This window comes from Sparus aurata, chromosome 13, assembly GCF_900880675.1.
Source record: "Sparus aurata chromosome 13, fSpaAur1.1, whole genome shotgun sequence".
Lineage (NCBI taxonomy): Eukaryota > Metazoa > Chordata > Actinopteri > Spariformes > Sparidae > Sparus > Sparus aurata.
In genome coordinates, this window is record NC_044199.1 from 25,618,109 (window position 1) to 25,645,745 (window position 27,637).

The 27,637-nt window shown below is 40.6% G+C and overlaps 1 protein-coding gene across 2 annotated transcripts; it reads right to left on the bottom strand.

Annotated features, from left to right (window-relative positions):
- Positions 1 to 1,358: 1,358 nt before the first annotated feature.
- LOC115593487 (A disintegrin and metalloproteinase with thrombospondin motifs 2-like) lies at positions 1,359 to 27,637 on the bottom strand. 2 transcript variants are annotated; one of them, XM_030437008.1, is made up of 25 exons: positions 27,482 to 27,637; positions 25,141 to 25,631; positions 21,472 to 21,673; positions 18,154 to 18,260; positions 17,982 to 18,065; positions 17,764 to 17,847; positions 15,377 to 15,530; positions 14,753 to 14,858; positions 13,776 to 13,919; positions 13,498 to 13,630; positions 12,686 to 12,799; positions 10,504 to 10,649; positions 9,777 to 9,866; positions 9,153 to 9,235; positions 8,504 to 8,637; positions 7,795 to 7,918; positions 7,425 to 7,505; positions 7,169 to 7,332; positions 6,906 to 7,065; positions 6,672 to 6,804; positions 6,139 to 6,358; positions 4,646 to 4,775; positions 4,470 to 4,544; positions 2,959 to 3,124; positions 1,359 to 2,794 (listed from the first exon to the last, which is right to left on the bottom strand). In XM_030437008.1, the coding sequence occupies exons 1-25, from the start codon at positions 27,567 to 27,569 to the stop codon at positions 1,975 to 1,977; spliced, it is 4,233 nt and encodes a 1,410-aa protein (XP_030292868.1). In that variant the 5' UTR covers positions 27,570 to 27,637; the 3' UTR covers positions 1,359 to 1,974. The 2 variants fall into 2 exon arrangements, with proteins under 2 accessions (XP_030292868.1, XP_030292867.1); XM_030437007.1 differs by having other exon boundaries at positions 2,953 to 3,124.

Sequence of the window (27,637 nt, forward strand, 5' to 3'; positions counted from 1 at the left end):
ACAGAAAATTAATCTATTAAACGTTTTAGTCGTCTTTTAGGTTAGTACCATTTTTTTCTCTTGTTTGTTCTTTGACAAACTATATTGACAATATTTTTTAAAACTAAATTGGACAAGAACATAATGCCTAGATTAATTAATATAATTTATAAATATTCAAAATGGGATTACTGGTATGGACAAAGAGGTTGTATGGCGGAGGTTGAATTTAACATTTAAAAAATAAAATAGAATGGAAGTAGCTGACTTCAAACCAAACCTGCCTCCTTAATAAATAGTTGATCTATCTAGATAATGTTCTTCCCACCAAAACTTTGAATCTACTCAAAAACGCGAACCAAAACTAACTCACAAACTTATTTGGTATATTTTTCAATCAATAATGAATAAATTAGAAAGCCATCAGGAATCTGATTAGCCTCTGGGCACAACACATTAAATACTTGTGTAATTCTTACCTTTTCTTTTTGGATTTTTTAAATTGTCATTATTGTTTTTGTTTGTCCAAAATAAAATCAGAAAATAAATAATCTTAAATGTTTGTGCTTGTTATTGTTCTGTGTTACTTTTCTTGTAATTTCATGTGATTACAAAATAAAAACAAACCATTCAAAACATTTCTCTCAGTTTGATGCGACAAACTGACTCTTCTGTCATCTGGATGTGATGGAGGAAAGAAAACAAACATGTTTAAACCGGTCAGCTGTTTCCACTGATCCAACTAAAACTGCAGACATTAATATGTGAGCCTGTGGTGATTCATCTGATCTGAATTCAGTTTGATGTTTAACAGCGAGCAGCTGCTCTTCATGATACACACAGAGAGAATCTAACAATCACTGAATCAGTTCCTGAAAAATAAAACATCACAGGGAACAAACTGATCCAGAAACTGCTTTGAATGTGAGAATGAAAACATCAACAGCTTGGACATGAGGATTTAAATAGATAAAAAGAAATTGGACAGAATGGACTGTTTCTGCTGGCCTGTGTTTTGTGTTAAAAGGAAAAGTATTTTAGTATTAGCCTACCTGTTTATACTCTGTTTTTATTCAACTATTACCTGTTAGAAGATGGAATTTTAATTTTTACCCCTAATTTTTTGCATAGGCTAGATGAAACAAACAAGATATGATATATCAATCAGAGAAGTTAAGAGCTGTTTGGAAGTGGATTTTGTTACAGGCTAACCATTTCCCCCGTTTCTATCATTAGTGCCAGACTAAGCTAAACAGCTTTAGCCTAATGAGAGCCATATCAAGCTGAACTTTTATTTTCAAATAAAGAAAGAGCAGAAGAGGATTTCACTAAATGTTGAGTTGTTGCTTTCAGGGTTAACAAGTGTTCATGACTCTTGATGACGTCAGCAGCTGAATGAGACTTTATTTAGAAACAGGATTCTTTTGTACAAAATTCATGAATATAAAAACCAACAACTGAAAACCAGAAAAAATTAAGAATGAAGCAAACGTTTCCACGTTTGATCTCGCATTGTTAACCTTTATAGACACCATTTGTAAGAAAAGTTGATTTTTGAGTCTCATTCCGAACTTGTCAAATAATGCCGCTCTGGGTTTCCCAACTCATCAAAAACTGACATTTTGAGATGACAGCCGACCTGTCCTAGAATCCCAAAGAGGCACTTTTTGATGAATTGGGAATTACACCCAAAAATCAAATTTTCTTATAAATAGCACCTTTAAGAATCAAGTCAAGAATTCAGGATACTTTATTCTAGATTCAAGCACAGCTAATTTTGCTGCATGGAAAACATGATTGTAAACTTTAAAAAAACATGAAGTTGAAAGTTGAGAAGTTGGTAGAACATCCTCACAAGTCATTCGTTTTGGCAGTTGGCTCTGCAGTCTGTTTCTGTTTCTCTTTAAGAGTTCGTAAGCATTAGCACAAAGTGAGCAAGCTGCACATGCGGCATCATGAGTGAACAATAAAACTTAAACGATTGCAGAGTAATCTTTATAATCCAACATGTTTCCTTTCAGTCCTGCCCTCTCTGCTCCTGGCGGATCTCTTTAGAAGATCCTGACGTCGTTTCTCATTAAGAAGCTGCTGGATGCGTTTGTTTTGTGTTCGCTCGCGGAATGGCGGCATCCGCGGCACAAAGTAGTTCTGATGTCCCCTGGTGATATCACTGTCCAATCCCACAATCCGATACGGGACCTCGTCCACTGAGTTGTTTTCCTTTTTAGGGAGAGGGAAGAAGAGCGATGATGAAGTTGCTGGTGGTGTTGGTTCAGTTCCTGTCAGATTAATTTTAGTTTGAAGGTTCCCCCTTTCTGATGTTCTGTTTGGTGATGTTGTGGCGATGAAGTCTTCATCAGGATCAGCTGACGGAGAGGTGGGGAACTCTGGAACAGCAGACGTCATAACCGGCGTCAATGTGGGACCTTGACCCTCAGCATATGCTATGGGAACCGTAGCAGGGGGCATTGGAGTAGTGGTAGTTTTCCTCTTGAATAAATGAGATGGAGCAGTTCTCCTTGCACGTCTTGTAGTAGTACTAGTAGTAGTAGTAGTAGTAGTAGTAGGAGTTGTAGTTGTTGTAGTAGTTGTTGTTGGAATGATATCAGGAGTTGCAGAGTGAATAGAAGGATCCTCGTATGATGAATAATCATCATAATCGTCATACTCCACGTATACAAAGTCGGTAGGGCTCCTGCTGGTGGGGGCCGGAGTTACAGTGAAGCTTGGTGGTGAAGTAGTCATTATTTCACTGATTCCAGATGAAGAGAAGGTGGATAATAAAGTCATCGTCTCTGTGGTTGAACTCCATGAACTATGAAACAAAAAGAGTAAAGATCAGTGACATCAGATAAGGAGAGTTTAATACCCCTAAAGCCTTGGTAGCAGATCTGACATTGGTTCTCTAAATGCCTCATATATCTAAATGCTGAAAGGGTTAGCTGTAAATAAAATATTTCAGGATGCACTTACTCTGACCTGCTACTGGAGGTCGGGGGATTTGTGCTGCTAAAGTTGCTGAAGCTGCTGACGTTTCCCTCGCTGCAGGACTTGCAGCACATCTGGCGGAATCCAGGAATGGAGCAGTACCGACTCAACACCTCCATCCGGCAGAACACTGAGCGGTCAGCACGACAACGCTGCCCTGGAGACAGAGCAATGGTTCAGTCAATGAAGTTCAACCACCAGGGGGAATAGGTGATCAGTGTGTTCAGCAGAACTGCAGAACCAGTAATGATCATAGTCCATTACAGAAAAATATAATCAATCTTTAAACCATCTGCTGTCATCCTAGATGAAAAAAAAAATCAAATCATCAGTTAAATCAAAACTCTTGCCAAAATGCTACCTAGGCTTTTTTTGTGAATGTACCTGAGTCAAACCTTCGTGTAAAAGCATAATTACGACTAAACAGGCACTTTTAAGATTTACTGTATTCTCGATTTCGGGTCAAACTCATTTTCAATGGGAGTGCTACGGGCACTTTTACGATAGCATCAAATAGCTTTTTTTAAAACACTAAGAAGACTCAACACAACATGAAACTTTGCTCGCAGTATCACCAGGGTCTCTACACATGAACACGAGCATTGAGAACATTGTTTGTACATAGATTTTACTAAAAAGAAAGTTTTTGAACAACTCACGTTAGCAGATGCCTGTTCCACACGCTGCCTTCCTGCCAGCAAGAAGTATTAATCTCCGAATGCGACTAAACATGGAGTTGACTTAAGGTGGTCTTCCGGCAACAACATGACGCGATATCTCATGTGATTTTTCTGGCTTTTGATTTTAGTATTGTTTCTTATATGAGGCTCCTTTTTCAACTTCAAGGTCAATATAGTTTTTCGCTAACGTCAAAACAACAAATTGTCCGTGCATTTATATGGAGCTAAGCTTCAGGAGCGGTCCACCTTAACTCTTCTCCCTGTTACGTCACATTCGAAGATCGATACTTCTGGCTGGCAGGAAGGCAGCGTGTGGAACAGGTATCTCCTAACGTGAGTTGTTCAAAAACTTTCTTTTTAGTAAACTCTGTGTACACAAACAATGTTCTCAATGCTCGTGTTAATGTGTAGAGACCCTGGTGATACTACGAGCAAAGTTTCCTGTTGTGTCGAGCCTTCTAAGTGTCTTACAAATTGTGTTTTTGATGCTATCATAGTAGTGCCTGTAGCACTCCCATTGAAATGAGTTTGACCCGAAAACGAAAATACGGTAAATCTTAAAAGTGACTCTTTCGTTGTAATTATTTTGCACAAGGTTTGACTCGGGTACTTTCACAAAAAAAGCTTAAGTTGCATTTTGGCTAGAGTTTTGCTTTCAGATAGGAAAGGTGGGAGCTGAGGAGGAAGAGGAGCGATAAGTAAAGGAAGAAGAGTAAGAGCAAACAAATTTGCAGAAACAGCAGAACGAGAAAGAAAAGAAGCATGTAGGGGAATCAGGACAATCAGGCAAAAAGAGAGGAGTAGGAAGACTGTGTGTTTTACTGGAGGGGATCTTTGGAGCTGGGAAGTCTGTGTTGGACCTGGACAGCCACTGAATGATGGAGTTCTTTGGGTCACCTGCAGGGAGAGACAAACACAGTTAGCTACACACAAACTATGACTCTCAACATCCCTCCCTTATTTTCATAAAGGTATAACAGTGATTTGTCAATGCCTACCACTACAGGGCGGGGCCTGGCAGGTCCGGGTTGTGATTGGTTGAGGCTCACTGCAGTTTTGAGCTGAACCCCCAGAACTTGAACATGCAACTTGGCGCTCCTGAGTCCCATTTCCACATGACACTGAACACTAAAAAACATAACCATGTCAATCAGATTTTGATCAGTTAGTGATCTAGTGTTACACTTAACAAACATTGTAAGACTAGGAGTAATTTGTAGCTGGCCGTGACAGGTTGCGGTCCAGACAGAAGAAAGAGGATGTAAAAAAAGAAAAGGGTCAGGTAGTCCAGAAAGAAAGAAGTTAGAGATAATAGATAGAAAAGAAAAATAAAGCAAGAAGTAGTCTAGAGAGAGAGAAATTAGAGTTAGTCCAGAAAGGAGAAAGTTACAGATAGTCCAAAAAGAAGAAAGTAACAGCTAATCCGAAAACAAGGACATTAGAGGTAATACAGAAAGAGAGAAGTAAAGGTAGTCCAGAAGAAAGTAAAAAAAAAGACAGAAATTACAGTTATACATAATTCAAAAAGACAGTTCAGAGAAAAAGAAGTTAGAGGTTGTCCAGAAAAATAGACGATAGGGGTAGTCCAGAAAGAAAGTTACTAGAAGTAGTAAATACTGAAAAGTTAGTCAGAAAATAGGAAGTTCAAGGTTACTACAGAGAGAAATTTAGAAGTAGGAGAGGAGGAAGAGGAGGAAGGGAAAACTAGTCCAGTAAGAAGGAAGTCACAGGTAGTCCAGAAAGAAAGAGTTTATAGGTAGTTTGGCATGACAGAATTTGGACGTCGCATAAAGAAGTGGTTGTCAGAAAGAAGGAAGTTCAAGGTAACTAGAAAGAGAAATCTCGAGGTAGTCTGGAAAAAAGCAGGGAAAATAGTCCAGAAAGAAGTAAATAGAGATGATCCAGAAAAACAGAAGAGGTAGTCCAAAAGGAAGCAAGTTAGAGGTAGTCCAGAAAGAAAGAAGAGGCAGCCCAGAAAGAAGGAAGTTAAATGTATTCTAAAAGGAATGATTGTATAGGTAGTCAAGATCGAAGGAAGTTTGAGATAACTAGAAAGAGAAATGTAGAGGTAATCTTGAAAGAAGAAGGGAAAAGTAGTCCAGGAAGAATGACGTTACAGACGTGACGTCCACAAAGAAAGAAGCTAGGAGTTGTCCAGAAGGAATGAAGAGATAGTCAAGAATGAGGGAAGTTAGAGGTAGTCCGAAAAGAATTGAGTAGATAGTCCAGAGAAAAGGAAGTGGCAGTAGTCCAGAGAGAAATTGGAGGTGATCCGAAAAAGGGAAGTAGGTAGTAGCCCAGAAAGAGGGAAGGTGGGGGCAGTACTAAAAGAGAAAGTCAAAGGTAGTCCAAAAAGAAGGAGGTCACAGCTAGTCCTTAAGATAAGTAATTGTTACTGAAAGTAAGTTAGAGGGTATCCAATGAATTTAGAGCTTAGTGGTAGGATAACTTTGTGACTTTGTGAATAGTCTCCTGGTTTCACTGTTCATACCGGGGTCCAGGGCCCAGCTCGCCAGGAAGCAGGACAGGGGAAGCGGTTGCAGGTTTGTTTCCCATCTGGACGGTCCTCGCCACAGAGTTTGCTGTGCACCGAACGCTTCTGTTGTTGCTGCCCCGTCCGCTGTGCAGTCTGTTGGCAGCTCACCCAGCGACGCTGCCACCCAGTCTGACCACAGGAGGCGCTGCAGTCCTCCCACTCCCCGGTCACCCAGCTAAGGCAGTAGAACAGCAGGTTTTCATGCAATAAACCATGCTTTCTTATTGGAAATGAGGTACACTGACATTGTACTTCCCTATAACCATTTCATTGTAGCTTTTAGGGTTTCCCTTTAACAGGAGTGTAATCTTGTGTGAGTCATTTAAATGCATATCTGTATATATATCTTGCCATTTTGTCATGTGAACCATTCCAATTGAAAGAAGTTTAAAATGTATTAAATTTGATGTCAGAACATAACCTTTGCCAAAATTCGCATTAATATGGCAAACTGTAGTGTGTTAGCCTGGCAACCTGTAGTTCGTTACCGTGGGGAACTGCAAGCGTTGGAGTTGCAGCTGCGGCTGATAGCTCTCGGTTTATTAATGCTGGAGCAGAACATCCTGTGAACCATTTTACCATCAGCCTTCCTCCTGCAGCCGAACCGTGTGTACTGTTTCCCTGGCAACCAGAAAACAGTGTTAAACACCAAGCAGCTGTTACCCTGGAAATCACATAACACAGCAAACTACCATGCTGATAACACGCAAGAGAGTTCAGACCTCCTCCGCAGGGTTTCGAGCAGTGGGACCACTTCTTCAGTGCCCATTCGTAGAAGATGCCGTCCTCATGCAACAGGTTGGACTCAAGCGAGGACCTGAGACCATCCTGGATGATGTACTTGTAAGACACAGTCACCTTTGAGTCGCCATGGGAATGCACCTAACAGGCAGAAACACAGGTAGGCAGTTGTTTCTCCAATTTGGACTCTATTGAGGTGCAATGTCAGCATGTTGGATTTAGTTTGTCTTGTTGACAGACTGACCATGAGCAGGACTCCGTACTTCAGTGGACCTGTGGTCTGGACAGACTCCTTCTCCTCAGTGTTGCTGTACTGCCACATCACACCCTTCTCAATCACCACTCGGGTTTCTGGGAGCTCGTCTTCATCATTGAGGAAGAGGTGACCTGTGTCCTGGTTCTTCACCGCTGGAGCAGGAAACAATGAAAATTGGATTTTTAATGGTGGGCTGCAGAGTTCTTCAAGTTGGACAAAACAAGGTACTCCTCCCTTCTCTTACCCAGGATGTGAGGAGTCCCTTTGAATTCCTGGATCAGCAAGTGTCGGGCTCCTTTGGGGATCTCCAGGATCTTCAGGTAACCTAGGTCATGGGAAGAGTAATCGTTAGTTGTTTGTTGACCATTATTCGGTCAGTAATGAATACTACCAGTCCCCGCCACTGTCTATTGCATGGCAGGCAATACCTGTGTAATAATAATTTCGGGGAACCAATATTCATTTTTTCATTCACCGAACATCAACTTTATGTTCAACGGTTTCATACTCAATGAGCTAAAAAAAGCTCCAATATTTGAATGGAACATGTTTCAGTCCGACACAAAACTTCAGGAACCTGAAGTATCTCCTCTGATGAGATGTTTTTCAGAGACCTTGTTTCTTGGTGCTGCGGGTGAAGTTTCCTTTGATGATTTTACAGCTGGAGTTATCTCCTCCACAGACACCACATCGATCCTCCTGCATGTCTGAAGCAATCTGTCCATCACAACCTACATGCTGCAATGGGAGAGAGCAAACAGGGAGAAGAACATTTTTGTTTGAAGATCAGGTTAAGTGTGCTGGTGCAACTCTTCCTAACATTCACTTGGTAAAACTCTAAAAACTGGCTTCTGCTCCCATTTCGGACAGGATGCTCTAACTCTTTTAGCTAAGCAGCTCCAGGAAAGATTTCCGCTCTGAAACAGTGTGTAAATAACATTTGCACCTTTCTTATTAGTCTGGGATCTCTGCACTCTCCAGTCTCAAGTGACACGGAGTCATCTTGTGTTCTTTTTAAGGTTGTTGTTTTACAATTCAAAACAAGTCCCCATTCCCTTCTTGTGTTCGAGGAGAATCTTGGAACGCTGTTTTGCTGTGAAGCTCCAGAATTTTTTTGTGGACCACAAAACTTTACCCGCCTTTCCACCAACATGAGAGTGAGAATATACCAACAGAAATAAGAAATGAGTTTTCATTTTTGTTTGAATGTTACTTTAAGGTTTATGTGTAATGTAATTTAGGTGTTACAAAACATATTTTATGCAATAAAATGACATTAATACAATAACATAGGTTTAAGAAGTTGAGAAACTAAATAAAGACCTCACACTCTCCTCGGACGCAGACACTGTGGCCGTCACTGTAGGAACAGGGCGTCCCATCATGCACCATTCTGTTCATGGAAACCACCACGGCTGTTTCGTTTGACTGACAGTACAGACGACAGCGTTCATCAGCTGCAAACACACAGACATGTAATGATCCAAGACAGCATTGTCAAAGCTACCTAAGGTGGAACATTTAAAGTGGAACATTAAGAGTTTAAAGAAATGGAAATCAAAATATTTTCAGACGTTAAAGAGTTAAAGAGAGAGGAGAGGCCACAAGTTTCCTTCCAATAACAGATTCCTGACTGATGAGTTTAACATATGCACACACACACACACACACACATACACACACACACACACACACACACACACACACACACCTACACACACACAAATGCACATTAAAACCGAACACACATTTTTTCCAAACTTACAGATTAGATTAAAGTTCCCTCTCTGCTCTGTGTGTGTAATGCACAGGGTTTCTGTGTGTGCGTGTGTGCTTAATGTGTATGATATGTAAAAAAAATTAAATATGTGTTAAAATTTGTGTTTTACAAATTATGTGTGTATTAGAATGTGTGTATTCTTGATAAGCTTATTCGTGTGTTTTATGTGTGTATTTAAATGTGTGTATTTACGGTCAGGGTGTTGGTATGGCAGCCAGTGATGTTTTCTTCCTTCATGTTCATAAAATGGATTCCAAACTTTACACTGATCCTCCCTGAAAAAGAAAAACAGCATATATAAACCAACAGAAAGGCACATAACGACACAACAGAACACGCTACAACTCAACACAACTTGGATAACACAACACATCAAAGAACAATATGACCTGACACAAGTAAGCACAGCTCAACACGACACAACAGAATTAAACATAACATAACTCAACACAAGAAACTTCAACATAACATAAAATGACACAACACAACTCGGCACAACAATAACACAACACAAGACAACACAACACAAAACAGCACAACACAACTCAACATTACTCACCTCAACATGACGCATAACAACAAAAGTACAAACACAACCCAACACAACACAACCTAACAGAATAAAACTCAGCACAACTAAACATAACACAACACAACACACAACGACACATTTATGACAATACATCTCCCTAATTTGCCTGGAATGTACACACTGGGCCTGTAAATGGAGGGCGTTAAGTCAGATGGAGATTGGAGTGAAATGGAACTGAGTCCGGTTGAGTCCAGTTGAAAGGATTTGACAGTAGATCTACTGACCTGAAGTCAGTCAGTGGTGGACACTCCTCTTTGCTGCACAGCTGGAACTCATAACTGTTTCCGAAGCAAGTGCGCCCACCGTTGGCTGGACTGAGAAAAACAACAGGTTAGTCTCTTTGACTGGTGCGTCTCATGTGTGACATCATTAGCCCTTTTCACACAGATGCCGCATTATCGTCGCAGCGGCTCCTGAAGAGGCGTGGCAGTACATGTTATGATGATGACATCTGTGTGTCTTATTTAAGTTGTTTTCCCGGTGTCCTCCTGTTTGTCTAAACATATACCCGTTGACAGTTTATATCATTCGGATGCTGTTTTTCAGGCAGAAATGTGACGAAAAGTAGGTAGGATGGGTGGGAGGACAGACACTTCTCCACGTATAACTGTGGTATATTTTTCCTCAAATAAGTTGCCAAAGACGGATACAGTCACTATGTTTGTTTTGTTTGGTCATGTAACTTTGCTTTGTGGGACATTTCTCTTTATTTAGTTGAGTGAAGGACCTGTGTAGTTATCAGACTGTCAGACCGACATGCCACCACGCCACCGGCTTATCTATTCACACTGCTTCGGCTTGCCAATGCTGCGCCTCTGATACAACCTCCAGAGACGCATCAGCGCCGCCTCTGAGACTTTCACACAAAAGAGGAAGCAGAGAATTGTCGCAGGATCCCTGCATTGAAACGGCAGTGTGAATGGGGCTTCTGATGATTTACAGCTTACTCACGCTGGATTGTCACAGTGCCTGGCCCGAAACCTGACCCCTCCCCCGCAGGTCCTGGAACAGCTGCCATATGGACTCCATGTTCCCCAGCTGCCATCTTGTCTCAGCATGTCAGGGGTCAACTTCATGCAGAAACCTTTGAAACAGTGCTGCAATGAGAGACAGCTATCATGGAGATGTAAAGGAAGATGAGACAAGAGCTGGATTCAGCACTTGTTAGCCTAGCTTAGCATAAAGACTGGTAGAAGGGGAAAATAGCTGTGACCCAGACTAGCAGTGTACAGCCATGCTAGCGACTCTGCTTTGCACAGCAGTGCTATGAGCTAAATGCTAACATCATAGCAGAGCAGTGCTATGAGCTAAATGCTAACATCAGCATGCTAACGACAAAAATCAATAATACATCTCTCCTGTCTGGTTCAGTTCCCACATGTCTTAAAACTCCTGCTGTCACCCCAATACTGAAAAAACCTGGAACTGACCAGGAGGACTTCAACAACTACTGACCAATCTCCAATCTCCCTTTTCTCGTCAAACTCCTTGAACGCACCGTTGTTAGTCAGCTACAGGTCCATATGTCAGACAACAACCTATGGGAAGAGTTTCAATCTGGTTTTAGGGAAAAACGTAGCACAGAAACTGCACTAACTAAAGTCATCAATGACCTGCTTTTAGCTGCTGACTCTGGTCACCTTAACATAATCATCATCCTGGATCTCACTGCTGCCTTTGAAACTGTCTGTCACACCCTTCTGCTGAACCGGCTAGAAACATTGCTTGGCATCACTGGCACCCCTCTTTCATGGTTCAAGTCCTACCTCACAGCCAGACAACAGTTTGTGTCAATTAGCAGCTTTAAGTCGCCCACATCTCTCCTTTCTCATGGTGTTCCACAGGGCTCAGTTCTTGGCCCATTACTTTTCATCATTTACATTCTCCCTCTTGGTCACATCATCCGCCGGCATGGACTCAACTTTCACTGCTATGCCCAGCAAAACCTCCCATCTGAGCTTCTCCATCCCTGGTTTCATCACATCCACTGTTGCTGAAGTTAGAAACATCACAAAAACAGCCTTCTTCCATCTTAAGAACATCTCCAGACTCCGCCCCTCTCTATCTCACCCTGTCACAGAAACACTCATTCATGCCTTTGTTACATCCAGACTGGATTACTGCAATAGCCTTCTCTTCGGATTGCCCAACCAAAGACTAAAAAAACTTCAATATGTCCAAAACTCAGCTGCCAGAGTCCTAACTCACACATGGTCCTGGGAACACATCACCCTTCAGCACCTGCATTGGCTCCCAGTCCAATACGGAATCTCTTTTAAAACGCTTCTTCTGGTTTTTAAATGTCTTCATGGCCTGGCACCTCCCTATCTATCCCGTCTTCTCCATCCCTATTCGCCACCCCGTTTACTACGTTCCTCTGATTCCCATCTCCTCTCCATTCCCCCCTTTAGACTTCGCTCTATGGGTGACAGGGCCTTCAGTGTGGCCGGCCCCACACTGTGGAATGCTCTCCCCCATTAGTTTGCGACAGTGCCCATCTATTACTACTTTTAAATCACAACTGAAGACTCACCTTTTTAAAATTGCTTTCCCTGATGATTTGTAATGTTTTTGTTTTATGTATACTTCATTTGTATACTTCATTTTGCTGCTTGACTGCTGTTTGTTTTTGTAAAGTCTCCTTGAGTGACCTGAAGGCGCTTATGAATAAAATGTATTATTATTATTATTATGTTCACAGTGACAATGCTAACATGCTTAGTCTAGTATGTTAGCATGCTAACATTAGCACATTAGCAGTAACCAAAAAATACAGCTGAGGCTAATAGGAATGGTATTAGCTCTGCAGATATTTGACCATAAACCAAAGGAAGTTAATAATTGCTGACATACATAGTTATTGACACATTTCAGTTTGAGCCAAAATGGTGGATTCACATTTGTCCTCAGAGAGAAGCAGCTTGCATGGCATCCAATTAATTGACTGACCTCCACTCACTAATAAAATGTTATGTATATGTTTTGTTTGGCTAAAGAAACATTTTTCTCTTTCACATATTGACAACATCAGAAATGTTTTTGTTGACATCAACCTGCTGATGTCTGACCCCAAAAACCTGTCTGGGATAAATTAGACAATTAAATTAGAGCGATGACCCAAATGTGTCCTCACCTTCCCCGGTCCACACTTTGTCCCGTCCAGTGGCGGACCTTTCTTGGTCTTACAGTAGAACGGGTTGTTATAGTCACTGCACCACAGCTGTTTACAAGGGTCAATGGTTGCGTACTAGAGACAAACACAAATAAATAAAGCTACACAGAATATCTCAAAATACAAAAATAAATCAAAAATATCAGCCCAAAACACAGACAAGCAATAAGAAAAACTAATGCTCATTCAAACAGCAGAAACAGAAAGTACAAATGTGTTTTAAATCTTCATAAAACATCAGAGCCTGACTTCTTAAATCTGAGCCAGAGGCTACAAAATCAGGGCCAAACTGAAAGAAACTGTGAAAAATAGATACATTCAAACCAAACATGATAATCAGAACTGGGAGAGAAAACAATAAAATTTCATCATCATGTTGCAATGTTGGAAATTCCCAGAACAGACTTCATCTGATTAAAGACTGACTATATTTGATCTAATGTGTTAGTTTAAATAGTCCTCCTGGGGAGGTTTTCTGTGTGATGTCATCAAACGGTTCTCAGTTAACATCCTGAACAGATGTGGTGTTGGCCTCCAACCCAAAAAACACATCAGCAGGTCACATCAGCACACATCAGTCTCACTAAAACACATCTAAAAAGGTCAAACATTTAGCTCCTGCTTGAAGTGTTCCTTTGGAGGTCTATTCATCCTCAAACTGACATTTACATCGTTTTCTGACATCCTTGTAAGGTTTATTTGTATAACTTGCAGTCCTATTTCAAAAGGTACTTTGTAATATGGGTAAAAATAAAAAAAACTGATGGACATACTGCAGTACAGAGACTGTATCCTGGTCCAAAGTCAAAGCGACACTGTTGGTCCATGGAGTACTGAAACCCTGGCAACTGAGGCAGGGCCGGCCAATCATGGTTGAATGGGTCATCACGGAGACAGTCATAGGTACTAAAGAGAGACAGAGGCAGACAGGTGATTGGTTCAGGTGATGCCTGATGTGAAATTAGGGCAAAAGAAATTCATGTTACAGTCAGACACAGTTCAGTGTTTCTGATGTTTAAAGTATACTAGTAGTAGTGCAAGAAGTACTCACTGCAGATACTTGTGCAGCTCCATCCAGCTGCACCGAGACCAATGGTATCGATGGAAGGTGGCCTGAACTCGGGGAGACATGATGCTGCCCAATGGCACATCGTCCTCACAGTCATTAGCCTCACCATCATGCTCCATCCCTAACCTGAGACAGACAGAAAGATAATAAAGAGAAACAACAGCAAATTCCAGTCAGCTACAGCACCTAGAGAGGGTAATACAGTATTAAATCTTGGAGGATATCTATGCATTGTTGTATTGATAAAGGTGAGTCTGATATTGTACCCATGTGGACAATTGGATGACCTTTATCGTCTTTACGTGGAAACCTGCAGTTCAGTATTGTGTGGGCACATGTGAGCCTGTTTCCTTTTCTACTTGGACACCTGGGGGCCATTATCGTGTCTGAGTGGACACCCAGGAGTAATTATTGTCTTTGTCTGAACACCTAGGATTTGTTTGTGTCTATATGGACAAATGAATGTCAGTACTATCTCTATCCTCTCTACTCAGACACTTGGGAGTCAGTCATTATCATCTCTATGTGGATGTAGAGTCATTAATGTCTCTACTGGGACACCTGGGAGTCATTACGCTCTCTATGTGGACGCTTGGGAGTCAACTGTCATCTCTACGTTAACACCTGGAAGTCATCATCTTCTACATGGACACCAAGGAGTCAATTATCATCATTTTTACATAGACACCTGGGTATCTTGACCATCTCTATGTGGACCCCTGGGAGTCATTATGGTCTCTATGTGCACTTCTGGGAGTCATATTGGGTCTACCTGGACACCTGGGAGTCACTAATGGCTCTACATTCTGTTATCATCTTGACATCTTTTCATTTTGATGTTGTTTTAATTATTGTTGTTTTTTATTCATAACGTGCATTTTGTAGAAATGTGAAATTGTTTCTTAATTCCAAGGACTGCCAACAAATTTGCATTTAGTTGTAGTGTCTGTGTGTCTCACACGTGTCCTGTTTCATGGGCAGCTACGAAGGCTGAGGAAAAACCGTCCTCAAAGACGAGAACACAACTCCGATGCAGGTGGCACATTCCTGTAACAGGAGCATAACCTGCGGAAAAAAATCAAAAGTTCTTCAGTCAGGTGTAAGAGGTCTGGGCATGTCAGGGAGATGGTATTAGAAGCAGTACTTGTAGTATTAGTGGCAAATAGTGGCAGTACCCTGCCTGCCAGAGAGGGAAAACTCACGCCGTCTCAGGTAGGCAGTGTTACTAGTAGTCCCTTCAGTTTTAGCGGTAAAATTAGTGCCTTGAATGGCAGAGGGGCCAAACTCTAGCCTGATTGTGTAAATGGTGTGACCAGAGAGACTAAACTTCAAGATGGCCAGGTAGATATTGTTACTTCTAATACTTGTAGGATTAGTGGAAGGATTAGCAGTAGTACCTTGCATTTTGGAGGGACAAAATCCTAGCTTGGTCAGGTAGATGGTGTTACTATTAGTACTTGTAGTATTAGTGGAGCTATTCGCAGTAGTACCCTGCATGCCGAGGGGGCCAGAATCTTGCCCAGTCAGGTAAATGATGTTACTAGTAGTGCTTGCAGTATTAGTGGAGGTATTAGCAGTAGTACCCTGCATGCCGGAGGGACCGAACTCCTGCCTGGTCAGGTAGATGGTGTGGTCGTGCTGCTCGGCATGACTCTGCTCCCTCTGCTGGAGATACGACCATCCACAAACATTCTCCAAACTCTTCTGGGGATTCCCCACAGAGACCATCTCCAAGGACTGGTGGAGAGACCATTTTGCATTTATTGTTAGTTAAGGCATTGTTTGATAGGGGTGTACCAAAATATCGATACTACGATATATCGCGATATTTCATCTTGTGGTACGTTATCGATACACTGGTGCCAAATATCGATATTAAAAAATGTAAAAAAAAAAAACATACAAAACAAAACAAAACAAAACAAAAAAAATATTTTTATTTTTTTTGGCCCACCATCACCACCACACCTCTTCGGAGGACAGCTTTATCTTTATTCAAACATAGGTATACAACCAAATAAAATTTAAAAAATGGTTTAAGTAGCTCTGAAACCCACACATATAGATATTTAATGATAGTTGTAGTCAGTGTGTGTGTTTGGAAGAGACACTGTGCAATATACTCTTTGTTTACTTGGCTGTCATTCATGTGAAATTGATTGACAATGTTTTGTCATTCCTGTGAAATGGATTCAGTGCAGTCAATAAATTCTGAATTTCTTCAGTGACACAGATATCGTGATGTATCGTGGATGAAATTTCTTGCAATATATCGATTATCGCAGAATCGCTGTATCGTGATATTATCGTTGTCGCGGGCAAAATATCGTGATAGTATCGTATCGCAAGGTACCTGGTGATACCCAGCCCTATTGTTTGATATCAGTAAAAGTATGCAAAGTTGCACTTTTTCTTTTGGCATTTATTCTTTTGTTGTGTTAAGCATGCAAAAGTACCATACGGGATGGACATCCTAAAGTACATAAACTTACCACAAAAACAATACAAGTACTATTTTTGGAATACAACTCTGAAAAGTAAGTAATTATGAACCCAGGGAGATTAGATAATAGAGCTCACCAAAGTGGTGGAGCCAGATAAATTAAAAGCAATGTGGGAAATAGAAATGGTGGTTCTCTTGTTAAACATCTGCAACACCACTTGACAAGTGAGGATCGACAGGTGCATAGGAGGGGCTGAAAAAAATCTGTAATAAACTCCTGCACACTTTCATTACATTATCAAGATAACCGGATGAATGTCTAAGTGATGTCATTGAATTTAACTGAAAGTGAAGTGACTAGTGTGCATGAGTTTTTTTCCCTGACAGAGCTAGTTATGAAATCAGGATTAACAATGTGATCTTGTTTGCTGTGGGAGTTCTGTCAAAAGGTACACGAAGCTGAACAATTTTTGGTTAATTAGTTTATACTGAAAAACAAAAGCTAAAGGTCAAACAACACTGACTTTGTTGGCCTGTAGCAGGAGGGCCCCAAACAGCAGTGGATGAGACAAGCTCAAAGTGAAACTCTCGCCAAGAAGCATTTGGGATTGAAAATGAGTCAAACTTTCGTGTAAAAGCATAATTACGACAAAAGAGGCACTTTTAAGATTTATCGTAGTTTCGGTTTTGGGCACGTTAATTTTGAACGAGAGAGCTAGGGGCACGACACGCTAGCATCGAAATCGCTATTTTTAGAACACTAAGAAGGCTCGACACAACATGAAACTTTGCATGTAGCATCACTAGGGTCAAGAACAAGAGCATTGAGAACATTGTTTGTGTACTCAGAGTTTATGAAAAAGAAGGTTTTTGAACTACTCACGTTAGCTGCTGCAGCTCCTGTGCGTCACCGTCAAGGCAGACAAAAAGTGTCGATCCCTGAGTGCGACCTGACAGGCACGTTTGAGGAGTGGTTCACCATCATTCTCCTGCCTGTCAGGCCGCACTCGGGGATCGACACTTTTTGTCTGCCTTGACGGTGATGCACAGGAGCTGCAGCAGCTAACGTGAGTAGTTCAAAAACCTTCTTTTTCATAAACTCTGAGTACACAAACAATGTTCTCAATGCTCTTGTTCATGAGTAGAGACCCTAGTGATGCTACGAGCAAAGTTTCATGTTGTGTCGAGCCTTCTTAGTGTTCTAAAAATAGCAATTTTAATGCTAGCCTGTCGTGCCCCTAGCACTCCCGTTTAAAATTAACGTGCCCAAAACCGAAACTACGGTAAATCTTAAAAGTGCCTCTTTTGTCGCAATTATGCTTTTACACGAAGGTTTGACTCATATTCAATCCCAAATAAAGCCTTGGTTGCTTTTTGGCGAGAGTTTCGCTTTAAGTTTCCATTGCATTTACTGAAAACTTCTACCCTGACAACACATAGAACTTGTCTTTGTGTCCTTCCTGAGTAACTCATTAAAACAACTAGACAACCGATGTTCATTTATAGCTTTGAAAGAGGGTTTAGTACCTTTGATGGAGACAACATGATGATTCTGACCAGAACTACGTTGATGTTAGCACCAAGAGAATGATCTTGATAGATCTCATTAACCTGGAACAGACAAAGAGAGAAAAGTGCTGAAATATTCCTAATAAAACAATCAATTAATCTGCCTATCTGACCATCCATTCTAAATTCTGGTAAATCCATCTGCCACTGAAATAAAAATATGTGTTTCCACTTACAATGTTCATGAGTGTCAGTAGATATTTCTGAATGTGGTCTCGGCCATGGAAAAGAAGAACAGAATAATCCACAGCTAACAGAACCTGCAGGAAGAAAAACAGAACTTTGAGATAAGTTAAAAAGTTAAGTAAACTCTATGTGGATCACAGCTCATCAAATTATTTCCTTCACCTCAATGTTAAAGAGCTCAGCCTCCTCAATGTAACGCCGTCGTCGACCTGAGCCTGATCTTGACAACAGCTCATTCTGGTTCAAGTTCAGGGAGCCCAAAAGAGGACCTGGAGACAACCAAAAGAAACGTCTCAGTAATCATGAAAGCCATTCAGATGCACAGGTCTCTAGTGAAGTGAAGTTTTTTTAAGCTTGTTTGACATTGATGTATTTGTACATGTCAAAACATATTCTTGGGTAACCTCAGTGACTCTAAGGTGACTCCAACAACAGGTGACTTAAAAATTCTCATGTGACTCTGAGGACTCTCAGGTGAGCTCAAAGATACTCAGGTGATTTTAATGACTCTCAGATGACCTCAACTATTCTCAGGTGACCTCAAAGACTTTCAGGTGATGCCAACAACTCTTGGATGGCCTCGATGTCGCTCAGATGACCTCACAAACACTCAGGTGAACTTAATGACTCTCAGGTGACTGTACCGACTCTTATGTGAGCTCAAAGACTTTAGAGTGACTCCAACGACTGTTGCATGACCACAAAGACTCATAGGTGATTTTACCGACTCTAACAACACTTGGATGACCTTAGAGAACGTCAAATGACCAAAACGACTCTTATTTGACCTCAACAACAATCAGGTGACCTCAAAGAATCTCAGGTGACTTGAATGACTTTCAGGTGACCTTAGAGATTCTCAGGCGACTTTTACAACTCTAAGATGACTCTAAAGACTCTAAGATGGCCTTATAGACTATAAGATGGCATCAACAACTAGCAAGTGATGCAAATGATTGTCAGGTGACTGTAATGACTCTTAAGACTCTGAGGTAACTCTAATGACCTTCAGGTGACCTAAATGACACTCAAGTGATTTAAATAACTTTCACATGACTCGTGTCGTAGGTGTTATCAACAACTATGATTCTCCAAAAAATAACTTTTGGAAAAAGTGTTACATTCTCTAGCAACCACTATCCTTGTGTGTCCTTACCTATTTAAAACTAGCTAAATCGTCGCTGATCCGAGGATAGACAGGACCAGATGTAGGTGTGCCAGTGAGCATGAACCAGAACAAATCTATGCGTCAAAGTAATTTTAGATGTAAGTGCTACCAGAGTCGAGGTCATGCTGTGTTGCCAGATGTTGGAGAAAATCTGGGTTTTCAATGGCCAGTTAAGGAAACAAAATGAAACTACTCATGCTAACATCGCCTAAAGGATGCAGTGTTTATCACAGCCTCAGTATGAAACTGTTGAAAGAGAAATAACATTATAAATAATTCAAATGTTCAACTTTAAGTTTGAACTTATTATTTCCCCATTAGTTTTGTTCTGTTTTATTCCAAAAATGACCTTAAAAAAACAGACCTTTAATGGCTTGATTTGAGATTTTTGAAGGAAATCCATTTTTCGATCCATCACGACCCCTGTTGTCTGTGAGAGAGTAACTAAGAAAGTGTCTAGCTCTACAGCCTTGACGGAGAAACTCGTCCTGTGAGGCTAAACATGAATATTGTGGCTGCAGGATTGACTGTTTACTTTAACACAGGCCAGAACAGACCGTCAGATGTTGAAGATGTTTTTACTGAGATTAAACATGCAGGTCAATGTAATGTTGTCTAGTAAACCTCCTGAATACAAACAAGAACAAGAATGCTGTTTCTGTTTTTCTGAGTCAGATTTTCATATACATGTGATCATTGCTCACCATGCAATGTTGCTTTATTCTGTAAACAACACAAGTAAGTAAACTGATCTGAGGTTTAACATCCAATGTCCACTGAATTGTAAATATAAAAAATTAAACAATGATTTACAAAATGGTAGCCCCAGCAGGTTTATTTGTATTTGTATGCAAAACAGAAAGGAACAAAGACAGTCAATATTTAATATTGTTGTCATATTTTCATAATCGGAAAAATTTTTAAGAGGTACTTGAATTTTATCTGACATTGTGAGACGAATAACCATGTTTTATTGTATTCTTAAAAAAAAATACAAATATATACCACATTGTCCTTTCAAAAAGAAAATAAGTAGGTTAAGTGATCATAACACTCTGGATCATGCTCCTTTTAAAGTTATTGTCCCTTTTTTTCATTAGAAACAAAGAAGTCCTGACATTCAACTCTTGAGGTTTGTGCATGTTCTCTACAGGATAATTAAAGTCTAATAACAAACATGTTTTACACGTTGACATTATCATCCTTTTTTTTGTTACAAAACTCATGTAAAAATGTAGTTGTAACTGTCTGTGTTTTGTGTTTGAAACATAAATACTGGTTACTTTAAATGTTCATAAAAACATCTGCTGAATCTGTTGTGAAGGAAATGACATAAGCGATCAGTAACAGACACTCTTAGGTCACGCTGTTCTGCCGGAGGCTCAGGATGGGTTTAACTGAGGTGAACAAAAACTTGCTCCTCATTGACTGGTGCTGCTTTGAAGACAAAAAGATTTGAGTAGTTAGTGACTGAGAGGACGAGCGAATCAGGAGCTGAACTATCTGTCAACTCTGAGTCCAAAACCTCCGAAACCTCCAAAACTCTGAACCTCGCACTGCCACGTCGCAGCTGGCTGAGTGTTTGTGTGTGTGTGTGTGTGTGTGTGTGTGTTGTGAAGCTCCCATTGCGCCTGCCAAGCTTCCTGGAACAATTTCTCTGTTTTCAGTTTGATTCTTTCCTTCTGCAGAAACAACATAGCAGGAGCTAAAAACTGTTTCTGCTTTTGTTTATCACATGATTTCACCTCTTTATAATGTCATGTGAGGGACTGACCTACAAAACCACATTTAATTCATATAACTAAACACAAATTCATATTTTATATTGTTCTAAAGCATTTAGATAGAGAAGTAGTCCCTGAAGATAGTGTGTGTGTGATTGCTGAAGAATTGATTGTGAAAACCATGATGACAGCGTTGTAAAAAGTAGCCAAAAGTTATACTTGAGTAAAAGTATTTGATAGTACTCAAGTATAAAAAGTACATGTAATTAAATTATTCATATATTCATGTGATTGTGTATACTGTATACTATTTGGTCACTCTGCGCGATTATGGGATCCCATTTTCAGCAGTTTTCTGATTATGGGAGTCAGTGTTTTTTTTTCATCGGATTACCAATCAACAAATTTGAAGCAAATTTACAAACTAAAGTTATAAATAAATGTAGAGATAAGTACGCTATTTGCAGTGTAAATGTAGTGGAGTGGGAATATGAAAATGGAAAAATGGAAATACTCAAGTAAACACAACTGCCTTAAAATTGTATTAAGTAAATGTACTCTGTTATGTTCCATCACTTGTTTTCTTACCACGGAGGAAGTCATCTGCAGTTTGATTGACAGCTTCAGATTGATTGACAGCCTGTTGTTTCCTGATGATGGCTGAAGAGCGATAAACAATGTGTTGTCTTCCTCCTTCCTCCTCCTCTTCTTCTTCTTCTTCACTTCCTGACCTCGGTCGATCCCACGGCTCGATAAAAAAATCCTCCTGACCCATTCGGATCATCCCAGCCTGGAGACACAGAGAGCTGTTAGCTACTGTTTAATCTTATGTGTGATCTAATGTTTCATCTACTGTTTCATTTACTATTTCATTTTCCATAATTCTAGTGTTTAATCTACTGTATAATCTACTGTGAATGTATTATTTCATCACTTGTTTTATCAACTATAATCTAGTGTTTAATTTACTGTTATTCAGATTTAAATGTGTTTAAGTGTATTGAAGTCTGAGTTAACAACTGTTGAGCATGAGTCAGTGTTAGTGCCTTTGTAAGGCTTTATTGATAGTACAGCTGAAGACTAGACAGGAAACAAAATGAGAGAGAAAGGGGGAATGACAAGCAGCAAAGGGCCTCAGGCCAAGATTCGAACCCAGGGCTGCTGTAGCAAGGACAAAGCCTCTGTACATGGGACGTCCGCTCTACCAACTGAACTAAACAGTGCCCTGAGTCAGCAGTATTTAAGTGTGTGTCAGCATTATTTGAAATGTAAGTCAGTATTATTTGAAATGTAAGTCAGCATTATTTAAGTGAGTCAGCATTATTTCTGTGTGAAAGCATTATTTACGTGTAAGTAAGCATTATTTAAAGGGATATTGTGATGTAAGTTTAATCCATGGTCTAACACAACGTAAAACTGTGTTAGACTCCCTCTCGAGAGATAAAGTTCGTAGACCGCTAGCTAACGTAGTTTTAGCATCCTCAGAAACGACCGCACGACAACATTACATTGCAGTAAATCACCACCAACCACCATCAAAAAGCCACAAATAATGTTCAGAACAGCACCAAACTTAAGCAACATTAGAAATAGGGTCCCAGTACATATTTCGAGGCATCAAACATTTGATATTGTTGCCGGATTTGTCGGAAAAGATAAAAAAAACTCACCACCCGAGAAGCCTTCCTTGTTGTGGGGAAGCCCTGTGAGTCGATTACCGAGTGCAATAGAGTTCCGCAGCTCAATGATGATCATTACTGCGGGACTCTACTGCACTCGGTTATCAACTCACAGGGCTTCCCCACAACAAGGAAGGTAAGTCAGCATTATTTAATTGTAAATTGGCGTTATTTCAGTGCGTCAGCATTATTTTAAATTTGAGTCAGCGTTATTTCATTGTGAGTCAGCGTAATTCAAGTGTGAATTGGCATTATTTCATTGTGAGTCAGCATTATTTCATTGTGAGTCAGCGTTATTTCAGTGTGTGTCAGGATTGTTTCAGTGTGAGTCAGAATTATTTCATTGTGAGTCAGCATTATTTCATTGTGAGTCAGCGTTATTTCATTGTGAGTCAGCGTAATTCAAGTGTGAATTGGCATTATTTCATTGTGAGTCAGCATTATTTCATTGTGAGTCAGCGTTATTTCAGTGTGAGTCAGCATTGTTTCAGTGTGAGTCAGCATTATTTCATGTGAGTCAGCATTATTTCATTGTGAGTCAGCATTGTTTCAGTGTGAGTCAGAATTATTTCATTGTCAGCATTATTTCATTGTGAGTCAGCGTTATTTCAGTGTGAGTCAGCATTGTTTCAGTGTGAGTCAGAATTATTTCATTGTGCATCAGCATTATTTCAATGTGAGTCTGCAGTTTCCCTCTTCAATTGAAAATCTCTACATGATAATCCTGCAGCATCATTAATGACCCAACATCACCATTTCAACACAAACAGATTAATTCTGTTCAGTGTGCCTTGACAATACTGTTATTTTGTCCACCATCAGTTGGTTCTGCTTTAAGTTACATCAGCGGTTGCAGCAGGAAAATATTCCTCTCTTTTCTTTCCCTCTTTCCATTTCTTTCCTTCTCGTCTTTCTCCCTTTAAATGCCGCTCTTCTTTCCTTCACATCTGGCTTCAATCAAGCGGCTCAGCTCACGCTGTAAGAAGTAACGAAAAACTGAGACACAGTCAGACAGAGTTCAGTGAGTTAAAGCAGGCTCAGGTCTTCATGTTAAACAGTGTTTTTTCTATGTCTGCAGCCTGAAATCTTTTCAGTCTGACATCGACTTGTTTCCCTCCTACTTCCTGCTGACTTTAAATATACTTCTGAAAATAATATCTCTCTTATGTGTTTTGTTTAACAAGCTAGTTTTATTGTGATATTAATGTTGTTGTTGATTCTTTAACATACAAATGTTTGTTTAAGATTTTTGTGTGATGAGACATTTATCACCAACTAAAGTGAATGAAAGCTGCAGCAGCGACACTTGCTGTTTTAACCCCAAGATTTTTCATGTGTGGCTTTGAGCTCAGTAAAAATATTCTCATTATGCTGCACTTTTTTTGAGTGTTCAACTCCCTCTGTGGTTTCAGCTGCTCATATGTCAGCTTATATGGAAAGTCAAAAGGCTCAAAAATTACCAGCAGTTGTCAAAACATCTGCTCCATCAGCAGCTTCCTAAAAGAGGATGATGCTGATGATAATGTAAAGATTTGAGAATGTTTCCGCTCTAGCATGTTTATATCTTTATAATAGTACACAATTTTTGTTTTGTAAATTATAAAGAAATAATAATAATACAAATACAATACTTAAACTGGCATTCGTAAAGAACTCACTTCAGAGCAGCGTGCACACGGCTTTCTTAAGATATCTGCAGGTGAACTGATGATGGAATTAAGGGATGTAAATTTATATATTGTTTGCTGAATTTACTGATTCTATTATTTTGCAGGCTATACAGCATTGCGAAAATGAGAGGATCATTTATAAACTTAATTTAAGTTTATTTGAGAGATGAATAACACTGTGTTTTACCTTTCAATTTACATTTAAGACATTGTTATATGATCAGGAGGGAGTTGAGAGGAGAGAGTGTGAGGAGGGAGTGACCAGGACATAGTGAGGAGAGAGTGACCCGGATGTAGTGAGTAGTAAGGAGTGATAAGGAGGGAGTGACCAGTGGAGGAGTGAGGGAAGAGAGTACGAGGAGGAAGTGACCAGGAGGCAGTGAGAGAAGTGCGTGATGAGGAGGGAGTGAGTTGGGGATTGACAAGGAGGGAGTGATAACGAGGGGGTCAAAAGAGAGTCAGAGAAGAGATTGGATGGAGTGAATGTAAGGAGGGAGTGACCAGGAGGGGGTTAGAGAAGGGAATGATCAGGAGGGAGTAATAAGGAGCGAGTTGAAAGGAGAGAGTGTGAGGAGGGAGTTATCAGGGTGTAGTGAGTAGCAAGGAGTGACCAGGAAGCAGTGAGGGGAGAGGGTGATGAGTAGGGAGTGACCAGGAAGGAGTGTGAATGGGGCTAGTGATGAGGACGGAGTCACCAGTAGGGAGAGACCAGGGCAGAGTGAGAAAAGGAAGTGATGAGGATGGCTTGATCAGGAGGGAGTAATTGAAGGGAGTGACCAGAGGAGAGTGACCAGGAGGGAGTGAGAGAAGGGGATGATGAGGAGGGAGTGATCAAGGGAGAGTACGAGGAGGGATTCATGAAGGTGAGTGAAAGAGAGAAAAATCAACCGTCATCAGATGACACCTACCAGTCCGTCACAGTTGCTGATGGCGACGGACGTGTCCTCCATGTTCAACACCTCTCCTGTGTAAAAGCAGTCCGTGGCTTGTATTGGCTGAGAGTATTTCTGTCCTGACTCCTCCCACCACTCCATGGTGGCGCTGGGGGCAACGAGACGTGAGTTGGGACGCAGCTGCAGGTGGAGCTCCTGTCCGAACACTGTCACATTGTAGAAAAGCTCCGCCTCCTCATCCCTGTAGCCCTGCCCCCTCTCACTGTGTCCGTTCTGGCTGGGTGTTGACACATCTATGGGCGGGGTCTGGTCTAAGATGTCTGTTTGAGTCTGTCTTTTGCTTCTGATATTTTTTATATCAGTGAGCATGTCCTGTGTAGAGTGGGCGTGTCTTTTGCGTTGGTGCAGGTGGTTGGCGGAGACTGACACTGACAGGAAATGCCCTTTTGAGTTGGTCCTGATTGGACGAACGATATTGAACTCTGACAGGACCTGTTTGAGAGAATCTGAGAAAGAACAATTAAAGTAAGTTTTGTGTTTCCCCACTCGCCAGACTTCTTTGCAGTGATGACACTGTGATCTCACTGGATCTTATTTTAGCTTTTATAAATGTCAGTGATATATTTTCAATGAGGCTTTCTTCTTTTTCTTTTTATGAAAAAGGATCTCAAAGTTCTGTTTTCACTTTCAATCTCAACAAGTACTAAAAAACACAGTCCGCAAACACTTGCTTAAAGGTCTAAAATTGTGACTGCAGTTGGTGGGAGGGATTAATAAATGCACCACATGTTGTGCAAAATGTTAAAACCAGAAAAACAGAGAGAAAGCCTGTAACATCTGGAACTGAGAGCCAATCAGAACCAAGCCTCCTTCTGCAAAGTGACATCAGCTAAGGCTGATCTCAGATCAAACGCGCGCGCGCGCGTGTGTGTGAACAGTATCTCAGATGATTTAGAAGAAAGGAGTCTGTTCTCATTCTGTCTAAGGTCATGGAGGTCAAAAGTCACACCTATACAGACACACACACCCTCTCTCTCTCTCTCACACACACACACACACACACACACACAGATCATACACTCAGGATATGATGAAATATGATCTGAATCGTCCACATTCCCCAAACGCCAGAGACACATAAACACAGAGATTTATGGGAAAAACGTGGAGAGGAAAGTTCCGTGACTCAGAGATAGAACAGAGGAACGTTCCTTCGTCCAGTTTCCATCTGCTGCTGCAACTATGAGAGCTGAACTGGGTACGCTGGGAGAACTGGGAGAATGTCAGGTGCTCAGTGATGGGTCAGTCTGTGTTAATCAAGTGTTTCAAAGTCACTGCGGAGGTCAGAGGTCACAGCCGGGAGGACTTAACAACAACCACAGAAGAATAAAACAAAGTGCAGTAGGTGTTACTGTCATTTAGATTAACAGCAGGGCTGGAGGTACATACAGGAGGAGATCATGTAGGAGATCATGTAGTAAAGCAGTGGAAGTACGATACATTAAACCATGGTCGAGGTAAATACTCAATTCTGATTGGCCATTGGTTATCAAATAGTTCTTGACTGCAACAACCTCAACATTAGGAATTAAAACAAAAATAAAAAAAATGAATATCTTATTTACACCACTGAGTTAATTCCTTTAGTGCATCATCCTCTGAACATTACAACATGGCACATGTAACACATAGTGATGAAATGTAACAAAGTACATTTACTCAAGTACTGTGCTCAAGGACAATGTTGACTATTTCTATTTTCTCTTTCATCGGAGCCACAGTGGTGCATTCTTAAATCAATGTATTTCATCAGCAGTCAGATATAAAAAGAACACTGGTTCCAATTACTGGATAAATGCTGAATTGATACTTAAGTACATTAAATAGCAGATACTTAAAGATTTTTACTCAAGTACTATTCATATGGGTGACTTTCACTTTTAGCAGAGTAAATGTAGTGGCAGTAGCAACAGTAGTGGCAGTAGTAGTAGTAGTAATAGTAGTAGTAGTAGTAGTAGTAGTAGTAATGATACCAGTGCTAGTAGTAGAAGAAGTATTAGTAGTAAAAACAGTAGCAGTACAGCAGTAGTAGTACAAGTAGCAGCAGTAATAGTATTGTTGCAGTAGTTAGTAGTAACATTGCAGCAGCAGTGTGTCCCAATTGAGTTATCAGTGATGTATTACTAACAGTAACAGTTGTGGTACTAACTACAGCATTAACAGCGCTACCAACAGTATCTGCATCAGTGGTAGTAGTAGTAGTAGTAGTAGTAGTAGTAGTAGTAGTTGTGGTATCGGTAATATCAGTAGTAGTTGCAGTAGTTATTTGTGTGGTTGCAGCAGCAGTGTGTCTCACCTGTGTTGTCAGTGATGTAAACTGAGTGTAAACCATTCATCGGCAGAAGAAACACAATGATCATTAATCCATAATGAAACTGGTCCATTTTGACCAGAGAGACAGGCTGACCGACAGAGATACAGAGACAGAAAGGTAGCAAGACGGACTAAGTGA

Coding starts and splice junctions, on each gene's coding strand:
- LOC115593487 (XM_030437007.1), bottom strand. CDS start 27,569: ATGGACCAGTTTCATTATGGATTAATGATCATTGTGTTTCTTCTGCCG. Junction 25,632..27,481: donor TTACATCACTGACAACACAG/GTGAGACACACT, acceptor GTTCTTTCTCAG/ATTCTCTCAAACAGGTCCTG. Junction 18,261..21,471: donor TGCAGATGACTTCCTCCGTG/GTAAGAAAACAA, acceptor GGTTGTCTCCAG/GTCCTCTTTTGGGCTCCCTG.